At 43.0% G+C, this 13,080-nt stretch overlaps 1 protein-coding gene across 5 annotated transcripts in view; it reads left to right on the top strand.

The window, feature by feature from the left end:
* The window catches only part of cacna1bb (calcium channel, voltage-dependent, N type, alpha 1B subunit, b), a 122,159-nt gene that overhangs the window by 85,597 nt on the left and 23,482 nt on the right, over positions 1-13,080 (top strand). For 4 of the 5 annotated variants that reach the window (XM_020053510.2, XM_020053509.2, XM_020053508.2 and 1 more), the window contains exons 24-34: positions 151-286; positions 475-604; positions 1,385-1,444; positions 1,768-1,874; positions 6,775-6,871; positions 7,724-7,884; positions 8,036-8,173; positions 9,705-9,906; positions 10,723-10,887; positions 11,132-11,242; positions 12,581-12,664. In XM_020053510.2, coding sequence (XP_019909069.2) covers positions 151-286; positions 475-604; positions 1,385-1,444; positions 1,768-1,874; positions 6,775-6,871; positions 7,724-7,884; positions 8,036-8,173; positions 9,705-9,906; positions 10,723-10,887; positions 11,132-11,242; positions 12,581-12,664 — 1,391 coding nt within the window. Of the gene's footprint in view, positions 1-150; positions 287-474; positions 605-1,384; positions 1,445-1,767; positions 1,875-3,195; positions 3,208-4,763; positions 4,785-6,774; positions 6,872-7,723; positions 7,885-8,035; positions 8,174-9,704; positions 9,907-10,722; positions 10,888-11,131; positions 11,243-12,580; positions 12,665-13,080 lie in introns of all 5 variants that reach the window. The other variant, XM_020053507.2, reaches the window with a different exon arrangement.

Here is a 13,080-nt window from a genome sequence, read left to right as displayed (position 1 = left end):
GTGCCTCAGTCAGGTACCTTAGACGTGAGCTGCAGGGGAAACGTTTTACATGTAATATAATGAAAGTGTTGCATAGTGTCATGTTAGTATGACTGATCAAAGTCTGGTCTTCATGTTGTGCTTAGTTGCAGTTATTTCTCTCTCTGACAGTGAATAACATTGACTGCGAGAGCCTTCCCATGAACGAGGAGAAGAAGGACTTGGAGGAAGAGGAGGAGGAGATGAAGAATGGCCCCAAGCACATTCTCCCCTACAGCTCCATGTTTGTGTTTGGACAGACCAACCCGTAAGTCAGGCTGTGAGACAGCTCACTGTCCACATCAAGCATACTGTATGAGCAAGACAGGTTAGAGCCAACAGATTCCCTGTCTCAAGGCAGTAGGCCGAGGCTAGACTCCGAACTGTTTCTGTCCAAATCATTTGTGTGTTATCACTTTGGTGGTGATGTTGAATGACTTGTGCCGTGCTGTCCAGGTTGCGTCGGCTGTGTCACTATGTGGTGAACCTACGTTACTTTGAGATGTGTATCCTATCAGTCATCACTATGAGCAGCATAGCCCTGGCAGCTGAGGACCCTGTGCAGGCTAATGCACCCCGCAACAACGTGAGTGCTGCATGTACACACACACACACACACACACCGGGCTGCTGGGTATTTGGATTCTTTACAAATACAGGGGCCTGGGGAGTACAGTAGTACTTATTAGCGCTAAAGGCATTTTTACTTGGATTTTTACTTGTGGGATTCAAAGGCTAAATATTTTCCCTTTCTCTGACTGACTGGCTGGCTGACTTACTGACTAGCTGATTCATTAGGCCTGATTGAGCGGTCAGACAATTCTAATTTGACTGCTAATATCAGCTGACAGATTGTCTGAGAAGGCAAAATAAACACAAATAAAGTATTTCTGAAAAGTATATTTGACTTAATCTGGGCCTTTAAAAGACAGCTGTCATGTATTAGCATTCAACGTAGGGGCTCAGTTGGAAGAAAAATGAGTGCTTTTGATGTAAGTTATTCTAAGGGATGACTGCTGTGCATCGTGACGAAAAGTAAAGAAGACAGGCTGTGTGACTTCTGACAGAAGGAAAAGCTCTACTGTTTTCAGAATGAGATCTGTTCCACTCCAACAGTTTGACTGTCAGTCTGATTAGGCCTGCAAAATATTGGTAACTTTCCCAAAAAGCTTTTTCAGAAAGTCTTGTTGTATAATTCTTGTTATAATTCCTGCTTTATTGTTTTCTCTAGGAATATACCAAATGGGATTTCTGGTAAACAAGAATAGCCAGAGTTATGCCACTCTAGGTTTGATGTTAAAGATCTGTCTGTGCATATCTATGTGCTCCAGTAATTTCTCACTGTAATTCCTCTGTCCTCTGGCAGGTGCTCAAGTATCTGGACTACGTCTTCACAGGGGTGTTTACCTTTGAGATGGTTATTAAGGTGAGAGGTCATACTTTGGAAAGTGTTGGAAAGGGAGATATAACAGTTTCCTCAGTTTGAATAGTACACGCAGAGGTGCTTCTATTAGGTTGCAGCTCAGAATAGCTCCAGTACAAAGCTGCCTCAAGGTGGAGGAAAGATAGGAAATATCTTCTTCTTTTTTTAAGTATGAAGGCAAAGCTGGTGTGGTATTACATCTGGTTCCAGGACTCTCAGTGGCAACATACTTCCCTAGGACACTGATACTGTTTTAGTGGGCAAGGAATTAAACTATTGTCACTAGTGTGGTTGTTTAAAATGGATAACTTTAACTCTGTGTTTAGATGATAGATCTGGGACTTCTCCTCCATCCCGGTTCTTACTTCCGTGACCTGTGGAACATTCTGGACTTCATTGTCGTCAGTGGAGCTCTGGTGGCGTTTGCTTGCTCGTAAGTAACTACTTTAAGTGAAAAAAGGACGTTTGTTCCTATAAAGGATGTGGCAAGGCTCAAATGGGAATTTTGTGATTTGAAAGTCACCTCTTATTTTTGTGAACAGCTGAGGGATGAGGCTGGGGAAATGGAACCTGTCTCAAATGCATACATGTATGCAAGGACCTTTGTTAATGAAAATTATACCGTGTCTGTTTACAGTTTCTTCAACAATGTTGGACTGAGGCTATTTTCTAGTAGAGTTGTTGGCTATAAAATTAATTTGAAATAAATGATTACTGCGGTGTTATTACTGTTTCACACCATGTTTCAGTCAACCATCCTCGTGTCACCTCCATGGAACCCTTAGTGGCATCAGTAGAAACTGGAAACATCCAGTTTCCAGGGATACAGTATATTCTACCTAATTTCCTTTCCCCCTGAAAACCAGATGTTGAAACTCTCTTTCCCACCTGCCTATAGGTTAATCATACACTAGCTCCCCCTGCTGGCACCTCCACAACAATACCAGTCAGAAAGTTGCTCTTAACTATTTTGCGTATTGAGTCATATTTGCAGGCTCTCTTATGCAGTTTTATGGCATCACTCTTAAGATAGCTAGATGGTACAGCCACACAACCCTCTAATGGTGAGTTCCTTTAAGTTAATGAATTAGCTATCAGCAAAGTCAGTGGTAGAAGACTGAAGTGACCTGAGGTGATGAAGAGAGGGATGTGTGTTCTTAGCATTGTCCCCACCTATCTATGTTCTAATAAAGAAGGTATGAATTGGTAAAGGAGCATGAAGATAAGACGGGGAAGCGAGGCGCCATGGCTTTCTTTTAAGGTTAATAGTGTACAGCTGTTCCTCTCCCTGGGGCACTAAGAGGAAAAGTATTGAGGTCCTTGTTTTCAAGAAGCATACACACACACACACACACACACACAAACACACATACAGAGACACACACACATACATATAAACACACAAAAGGAAAGTGAAAACTATTGGTTTTTTCGAACATGTCAACCAGCCACCTGTTTCTCCGGATTAAAATGAAAGGTTGTTTTCTTTCCCACTACTTGCTCGGTCAGTTATTTATCCCCCAGGGGTGTCACGATGGGGTTAATGTGTAATAACCTGCCAGGCAGAATATTGTGTCACGTTTGTATTTCTATTTTGTCCATGTCTGTCCCAGGCATTCTCTTTCTCTGACCAGTAGCCTACTAATTATTGGTGTTTTTCCTGTGGGTTTTATCTGTGTCTTATTCTGTCTATTTCTCCTTTCTGTCACCCTGTTTCTCCATCTTTCTCTTTTGTGGCTTGGATTTGCTTTCAGGAGCCTCATGGGGTAATGCTTTCGTGATTGCCTGCTTTCATTTACCTGTTTTTTTCTTGTCTTTCTTGACAGTTTATCTGTGTGTCCATTTCAGTCAGCAAAGCCTATGACATATAGCATAGCATGTCTGTAGCCAGCAGCCTCACTGTCATCGCCCTGTCTTTCCTTAATCAGTCTCTATATAACAGCACGTTACGTGTTCACCATTTCACTAATGTGTACTTATTCCCCTGACTCAATATTGAGAGGAGATCTTTGCATGTATTTAGTAGGTGTGTTTGCCTGTGTGTCCGTTACTGTATTGTCACATCCGTGTGTGTGTGTGTGTGTGTGTGTATGGGTGTGTGTAAGTGTCTGTGTGTGTATGTGTGTGCGCGCGCAGATCTGCACGTGTTTGTGGTAATTGTCCCAAAACACTAGGACAGTATGGTGTTTCTCTCCCGGTGCTGGGGGTTGCCAGGCTGTGGACAGAGAGGTTATCTGGAGGACAACCTCTGTCTCTTAGCTGCTCCCATCACTGGCAGATATATGCAGACATAGGCTCTCATAGATGGCACTCAGAAATGTGTTGCTTGTCCAGTGTTAGTTCTTCTCCTTTCTGATGCCATCTCACTGAAAAAAGTCCTGAATCCCAAATGACAACCACATACAATGCACATGATTTGTGAGCTCTTAAGGCTCTGGTAAAAATGAGCGCAGCGCGTTGGAGATAGGGTTTCATTTGGGTTGTAGTCTGGGTCTTTTTGAGAGAACCAGAAGATCAACAGCTAATAAACCTGTTCTTTTGACTAATCTTCAGTTCCTTGACATACATCTCTTTACTGCTCTTCCCCTGAACGTAGTTAGATTATTCTGTTTAGTTGTTATTATTTAAATATATACGGTGTGTTTTCCCACTAATGTGTTTCCACCAAAGCAACATTTTCAGTTCATCTTTAATTTATAAAATGTAAATCTAAACTTCAAGCTGTTTCCAACGCATTTTCGACCCTACTGACAGATATGTCTATTCTATTAAATATAAAATGTGTCGAGCCTGATCTTGGCTGACTTGATGTGAATATTACAAGATTCTAATTATTTCTAGGCAGCCATGCTTCAATCCTCTGAATAAGACCCTGGAAAAGTATTGGAAAGGAGCTTCAAGCTCATCAATGTGCACTTCCAGCACACTGTGAAGTTCCACATAACTTGAAATAAATGCAATCTGTAGCTTATTAAATGCTTTCCCAGGTCATAGTGGGAGCGCAGAATCACAGTGTGACTACTTTGATAAGATTCCTATTCTGTTAATTGGTGCATTAATGCATTTCCTCTGCCATTTCTCGCATAATAAGACATACAGCAGAAGTGTTCAACATTCTGAATGAATACATTTTCAGGCAACAATAACATAGTTTAAAAGACACCTCCTGATTCCATCACACCTTTACTCACTTTAAAACTGTGGATGGAATGGTGCTTAAGGAAACAGCCATCATTTCTTCTGTGCTTTTTGTTTGTTCTATGTGATTGGTGATGTTTTTTTCTTCGCGTGTTTTCTGTTCATCATTGCTTTTCTTCATCAGATCGCAACAAAGCGTGGCCAGGTGGGGACCAACCCTCTCTCTACCATTGACCCCTGACCCCTGCCCCCCAAAATGAGTCTATAAACCTCCCCCATCTTGTTCCAATGCTCTCACTCTCTGTCTCGCCCTGGATGGGATTCCCATCCCCAGTAATCTTCTCAGTGAACCAAGTCAGTCCCAATGAGGAACTATTGGAGACTCTTCCCCATAACTTTCAGAAGACAAACTCTACTTCATTTCCACCCTGCCTTTTGCTGACATAATTTGGCAACAAGTCAAAATAATGACATTCCAGTATCCAAGAATAATTATTAAAGAGTTTTCACTGTAATGGTAGCACATTTATACATTACGTTTAACTACATCAGAATGTCACTATTCACGTACGTATAATCAGCGTCATCTTAAATTGTACCTTTACAGAGTTAGTGAGACAATCTGATCAGGCATTGAAAGTCGTGTTAGAAACCACTCAAAAAGCAGAATATTCTGCTGGGAGGCAGCAGATTGGAAGACACATCTCCCCATTCGTAAACAGGAAATGCTGAGTGATCTCTCTCACGGACAAGGGCAGCTGAGAAGGCTGTAGTCATGGTGACCTGTGATAACTACTCGTGAAGCCAACACTGCAGACACAAGGCAAATCGGGGCTGATCTGAGCTACTGTGATGTCAACACACGTTCATCGTCTCTGCCCACTGCTCTTCTGAAAGATACTGGGAAACGGTTCACTCCTCTCTCCATGTAGACGTGTTGAGACCCCGGACTGATTTGGGCGGGGGTTGACTTACCGCATTGCATGCCAGGATAAGCAAATCATCAGAGCATGACTGTTGCATGCCAGCGCATTAGACCGAGAGCTGCCGTTAGGGACGCCCAAACTGTATGGAACCATGCATCTGTTTTCTCTGGTTATTCAGCAAGTGGCGCCCACTAAACACAAACACACATGATTGATTTATGAAGTACCAGGTGTGTTCCTCAGTTTATTCTTCCAAACTAGTCGGTGCTCCACTGAGTGTGAATAGCCCGGGTTCCAGCTGTGTTTTGGAGGGTTCTAACTTACAGCAAGTCCTTCCGACTTTGACACAGGCCTTATCCACCTGCCAAGGGAGCTGTGAGCACACATGCTGAATTAGTAAAGTCATATCCAACGAAGGCCCCACACCAGCGCATACGTTTAAGCTTGCAGAAATATGTGCACTTGCATCCCTGCTTTGCCCTTTAGTTTCCCCCTGAATGTCATTCCTCTAGGGACTCAATGCATAGAATGTGCCATGAAACGGTGAAAGTATATGGACAGGCACAGTGTGTCAATAGGACTGTTAGATTACTGACATTATGCCTCACTCGCTGTCCTTGACCGATGTCCCGCTGGGTCCTGAGGATGGTACCATATATTGTTGCTAACAGTAATCATTGTTTGTAAGCTTGTTACTGTTGCAAGAGGAGTACCGATGACTAGAACAGCAGTGGTTCCTGCAAAGAAGCCTGTCCCCACCTCAGGGCTTGTTTCTTTGTGTCTTTGTCTAGTACTCTGTACGTACAGTATATTATGTGTTATGTTACAGAGATACCAGTGGATGGTGTATTGTAGTCCCTTTTCCTACAATGTGGTCGTTCTCTCTATAGAAACACTTTGGAATTGATTCTATTGTCACTGTCATAGACCCTAGTTCTCCTATCCTAGGTATGTTTAACCCATGCATGTGCTACATTGTGGTCCACTAACTACTCAGTATATCTCAATACAACGTGTAACTGCTGAGATGGAGGGATATGTCATGTACACATACATATGTATCTTAAATAGGGGTACGAAAGTAAAAGAGAGACTGTAAATCCTGTGTATAGCGTGTGCAAGTGTGGGACAGAAGACGAGGGGGAGGAGCATAAGGGGGAGGAGCACAGGGGGGGGCATGAGGGGGAGGAGCATAAGGGGAGGAGCTAGGGGCGGCAGCATAATGTCAATTGTCCTGTGTTCTCTGCTCACTAACTGTGTTCTGTTCAGAGGAACTAAAGGGAAGGACATCAACACCATCAAGTCCCTCCGGGTGCTGCGTGTCCTCCGGCCTCTGAAGACCATCAAGCGGTTGCCCAAACTCAAGGTAACAGCATGTGTCACCTGTCAGCTCCACTTTGACACAGCTGAGCAGTCAAACACACACAGGCCCACATAGATGAACACACAATCGTACCCACGCAGACACACACAGGTGCGTCCAGAACGCGCAGGGACACGCACGCACACACACACACACACACACACACACACGTACAGGAACTGCAGCAAGGGATCTGATCTTAGTTAATGACGAAATGACCGATGTACTGATGCGTCTGTCTCCAATTATTATCCAAGTGACAAATAAAAAAAAATTCAATTCGTTCTCACTCTTATCTGCAGCCTAGCTCCAGCCCTGATCTTGTTTCACCAAGACTAGACCAAATGAATTGATATGTGGAAAGGTCATTTGCTTGACAAAGGTAATGAATAGGTCCAAAGATAGCACCACATCCTATTTAATTAATTGATTGGATGATTGAGAAAATCAGTGTTGGCAGTGAGGTAGGCCTGCTACTCACTAGCTCCGGTCCAGGGTGATATATGCTAATTGTTGACGCTGAAGGCTCAGTGCTGAAGGCTCATCAACAACAAGCTACATGTGACGTAACACACTGGACCAGAGCTATACATTCTCAACCAGTAAGATAATTGGTGATGTGAGTGACAGGTTCAGGTGGAAAGATCTTACCTCAGAGGGCATCTCTGTGAGTCACAGACTCATCCATCGCCGTTAAATATTCATCGGTCACATCATGCCATGACGGGTAGACAAAATCATTCACACGTTCAACAACACACATGCGATGTGAGAAACCATCGAATAATCTATGAGAACTGTCCGCGTGTGCCCCTTTATTAATGTGTGTGTGTTGTTTTGTGTCTTTCCTTTCAGGCTGTGTTTGACTGCGTTGTTAACTCACTGAAGAACGTGCTCAACATCCTCATCGTCTACATGCTCTTCATGTTCATCTTCGCCGTGATCGCAGTGCAACTGTTTAAGGGCAAGTTCTTCTACTGCACTGATGAGTCCAAAGGTCTGGAAAAGGACTGCAGGTAGACAAATGTACATATTCTCACTATTTGATGCTGACTGGGATTCAGTACAAATCCATGCTATGCATACACTGTAGCTCATGCCGATTCACCTACAACATGATGCTATGGGTCTGTGCTCCTTCCTCTGTTCCTCCCTTTCCTCCGTAAGGGGGAAGTTTCTGGACTATGAGCATGAGGATGTGGCAGCCCAGGATCGTGAGTGGAAGAAGTACGAGTTCCATTATGACAACGTGCTGTGGGCGTTCCTCACCCTCTTCACCGTCTCCACCGGGGAGGGTTGGCCAATGTGAGCAACGCACACCTCACAGCCCTCACAGGCCAGCCAATTGCCCAGACCTGGCCAGCCCACATAACAACCAGCTAGCCAGTCAGCTTCCTTGATAACCTCAGGCAGCCGGGAGTGGTCTATTGACCGCTTCTGATCAACCACCGTGTCCTTTACAAGACAAGCGTCCCAGTTGACATCTTTTTCAAAGACCATGTGCTAATGGTGTGGGGAAAATGTATGCTCTTAGGGTGAAGCTAAGTGGGGTGAAATCCAGTGGGAAAGAGGTGTGTGTGTGTGTGTTCTTGCTTGAGGGCAGCAGATAACCTGGCATATAGAGGATCTGACCACTAACTGAAAGGTTGCGAGATCAAATCCTGGAGCCATCAAGATGAAAAATCTGTCGTCCTTGAGGGAGACAGTTAAACCTAATTGCTCCTGCAAGTCACTCTGGATGAGTATCTGCTAAACGACTAAGATGTAAATGTATGTACGTGTGTGCTGAGCTAATAACCAAGAGAAGGCAGTGCTAGGTGAGATGGCGCTCCTCATTAACACTGATATATTGCATGTACAACCTGAAGAGAGTTGAGGGCACTACAGTGTCAACAGTCCACTTCTCAGCTAGTCATTCATCACCACTCACTTCCTTTATCTGACTTTTTTCTTTCTTATCCTCTCTCTGTATGTCACTCTCTTTTTCATTCTCTAAACGTGGCTTTACTTGTTCTACACAGAATAATGGATTAAAAAAGAGCCTACTTTAAATCAAAATAAAGGAATAACACCAATCTTGGTATACTCAGAAATTAGTATTAAGGCAGAGTAATAATAATAATTATATCAGTTTGTTTTAAAATCATTATTGTTTTAGTTACTATTTATATACTGTATACAGGCATATCTTGTTTAGCCTTATTAATATATTCCGTTCTTTACAATATTATTACCTGCTGAACATAGTTATGGGAGATTACAGATGAGGAATGGACATGTTCTGTTCCAATAAATGTATGGTCTTGTATTTCACAACATGGTTTTTGAAAAAAGATATCCTACTGTGCTAAGGATGCTGTATATATAGGCTAATTAGGATAAGAGTAATGTCCCCCAGGAGACACTAATCCAATAGTTGCATGTTTACATTTTTAGTTCAGAGTAATTGTCCCATTTTGTGTCGCTCAGGGGTGTAGTTTTCTCTAAGTAAAGAACTACTGTTGGAATTGCTTCCTCTACTGAAATCCTAACTGTTACAATGAGTTGGGAAAATACTAAACTAGTCAAAGACAAGCCAAGAGTTCACTTTTCTTCTCAATGGGCTCAATTGTCATTGTCCAAATGAGAGAAAGATCCCTCCACTTACTCTCTTGATTATCAAACTTAGATGAGAGAAGCTGGACACCTATCCCACATAGCTTAGGGTTGTGGGTTTGAATATGTGGTGGGAGCCAGGACAAAAAAGATTACTTAAATTGAACTGATTTATCACTATTGTCATTTCACCATAGGTAACGCTATGATTCTGGTGTTCATGTTTTTCCTGGTTGTCCAGGGTTCTAAAGCACTCCGTGGATGCAACATATGAGGATCAGGGTCCCAGCCCGGGCTTCCGAATGGAGACCTCTATCTTCTATGTGGTCTACTTTGTGGTCTTTCCGTTCTTCTTCGTCAACATCTTTGTTGCTTTGATCATCATCACCTTCCAGGAGCAGGGCGACAAGGCCATGTCAGAGTGCAGCCTGGAGAAAAATGAGGTATGCTGTGTTGTCTGAACATGCACAGGCATATTGTCCTTTTGAGAAGAAATTCTGACAATCTCACTGTTCTTAAAAAAACATGTATGTTGTAAAAATAAAAGCACATTTTATGGACATCTTAAAATAGGTGTTTGTGATTATATATTCGGTCTACTTGATAAAAGCAAAGCACACCTTATAAAATCAATCATATTCGTTATTCCACTGCCACCAGTAGAGGCTAATGCGTAAACGTTACCAAGACCAAAGGAGTTTTGATATGTGAATGGTTAATAGCCGCATGTTACTTGCAAACATCTCTACATTTTGGTGCCATTAAAAATGTTCACACTTCAACCCTATATACAGTGGATATAAAAAGTCTACACACCCCTGTTAAAATGCCAGGTGTTTGTGATGTAAAAGAATGAGACAAAGATAAATCATGTCAGAACTTTTTCCACCTTTAATGTGACCTATAACGTGAACAATTCAATTGAAAAACAATCAGAAGTCTTTGAGGGGGAAAAATAAAAAATATATCCACTATATCTCTAGATGTTAAGTACTGCTGAGAACCGTCACATGCCAGCCTTTGTGATGTTAGGTCAGCCTTTGATGCTTTTTGCTTTTTTGTGTTTATATTCAGTGTTTGAACACCAGATCTGCTTCAGGAGAAGTGTCAAAAGCATTAAGTCACTTCTAAGACAATTTACAAATATTTCCTTATGCACCTTGTTCCCCCTCTTTCTCTCCCCCCTCCATCCCTCCCTCCTGTGCCCTGCCCATCACCTCTTTCTCTCCCTCCTCCTCGCCCTACCTTGTTGCACACAGAGAGCTTGTATCGACTTTGCCATCAATGCCAGGCCCCTGACGCGCTACATGCCGGCAGACAAGAAGTCATTCCAGTACAAGATGTGGGAGTTTGTGGTGTCACCGCCCTTTGAGTACTCTATCATGACCATGATCGCACTCAACACTGTGGTGCTGATGATGAAGGTCGGTGTGATGTCCTACAGCACGTGTCCATTATAGAAAACCACGGAGCTCCCGGCTGACTCCATTCTAGAGTCACGCCAGATCTCTGAACACCTGTTTTACTCACCAGTGTTAACCCTATCATATGATATATGGGATACTTCGACACGTTTCCCTGTCCTTAACCATTTCCTCATGCCGAGTGGGGGTGAACGTTGATCCTGGCTGACCATCTGACTAACCTTTGCCTGACCTCTGCCCTCAGTTTCACGGTGCTCCAGATCTGTACGAGGCCATGCTGAAATACCTGAACATTGTGTTCACAGCTCTCTTCACTCTGGAGTGCATTCTTAAGATCATCGCTTTTGGACCATTGGTGAGCCTCCATACATTACAGTAGTGGTTCTCAACTCCAGGCCTTGGGACCCAAAGTACTGCTGGTTTTCATTCTAGCACTCTAAATATTGACTAATTTGACATGGAACACCAGGTGAATGCAATGAACTATCAGGCAGAATAGAAAACAAGCAGTAGTCTGGGTCCACAGGCTTGGAGTTGAGAACCCCTGCTTTACAGTACATGGTCACTATATCCAAACTTTTGAAAAAACAGAGTCTACACTGCCTTTTGAATCACTCAAGTTGTTCTTTTGAAGAAATATATTTACCTGCTCTGAGGACCATTGTTGGACAGATAGAGAAACAGAAAGACAGATAGAAACAGATAAAGAAGCAGACAGATTGGAAAGGAGAAACAGACAAAAGCACATATCGTAAAAGACAGAGATAGAAAAACATACAGACGGATACATAAACAGCTAGACAGAGACAGAGAAACATACCAATGGCATATCTATCATAATGGGGAAACCTCTGGTGAAAAAGGGCTTCTCTACAGTAGGGTGTGGTTCCGGTTATGTTCCGGTTATGTTTAGGTTGTGTTTTCAATAGGAGTCCATTGTTGTCCCAGTGGTGTAAAAGAAGGGTGTGTTTGCCTTGTGTGTAGGCGTGGGTGTGTGTGTGTGTGTGTGACTGACCCATGTGTGTGTATGTTGGGGATGGTGCAACAGTCTGATGAGGGGTGAGAACAGGAAGATAAAGCAGATGGGAGAGGGAGGTGGGGGTGGGGGGGTCTATATCCCAGGCTGCACCAGGCCGTCTGGCATCTCACTGAGGCGTTTCATCCCCAGTTACCAGGCTCATTTATCAGCTGGCTTTCCTTACACGCCTTTTACCTCCACCTGTTCAGCACTCCAGTACGCCTCCGCCTCCCTCCCCTTCACTCTCTGTACGTCCGTCTGTTTAAATGTTGTTTTAAACCCTCACCTGGCAGATTGGCTTGTCTTGGTAGTGGAAGGGAAGACTGTTCAGAGTGTGCGTGTGTTTTCCAGGTCTATATATGGGAATATACATTCTGTCTGTGTGTCAGGGAGTGAAACCTATAGGCTATGGATGGACAGCCTTTTAATGACGCCAACTCATTAAAAGCTGACACATTTGAGGAGTTAGAAGACATGCTCCAAAGAACGTGCCTTAAGAGAACAGCTTTTAAAGAGCAAGGCTTTGGTACTAATTATAGTAAAAACCTTTTCATCTCCTCTCTTTCCCCCCTTCTCTCATCCTCTCCTCTTTCTGTTTCCCCACTCAATATCCCTCTTTCTCTCCTTTCTCTCTATATATTTCTTTTCATTTCTATTCCTGACCTCTATTTTCAGAATTACCTGAAGGCAGCCTGGAATGTGTTTGACTTTGTGACAGTACTGGGGAGTATCACAGACATATTGGTCACAGAGATTAACGTAAGTGCTGCAACCATGGCCTTATACAATATTTGTCCTATTGTAACAACTGCTACTGTAAAGTGTGTCCATACTGAAGCAGAAGTAGTCTGTCTACTGTTTAGAGCTTTTCGTGGGATGCCTCTGTGGGGCCCTATAAAGTCTGTGTTGCAGGGAAGAAGGGACAGAATCATAGAATTCAATAGTACGAACAAACGTATCGAACTTATTAAGGAATTTAGTAAATATGTTGATAATAGTTTTGAATTAAACATGAGCAGAATGCATCAGTGATTTGTATTCTCTGGATGTTGTAGCTGTTCTCAATTATGCTAATGATAACAGTCATCTGGCTTCTCCATAAATCTTCTTGATTAAATGTTACTTGCAAAGTAGACAATTCTTCCCTGGCAGTCCAGTAGATATTTCTTATGCCA

This window comes from Esox lucius, chromosome 14, assembly GCF_011004845.1.
Source record: "Esox lucius isolate fEsoLuc1 chromosome 14, fEsoLuc1.pri, whole genome shotgun sequence".
In the NCBI taxonomy this organism is placed as follows: domain Eukaryota; kingdom Metazoa; phylum Chordata; class Actinopteri; order Esociformes; family Esocidae; genus Esox; species Esox lucius.
Note: the sequence above shows the minus strand (reverse complement) of the source record. Positions and strands in the feature narration are given on the sequence as shown.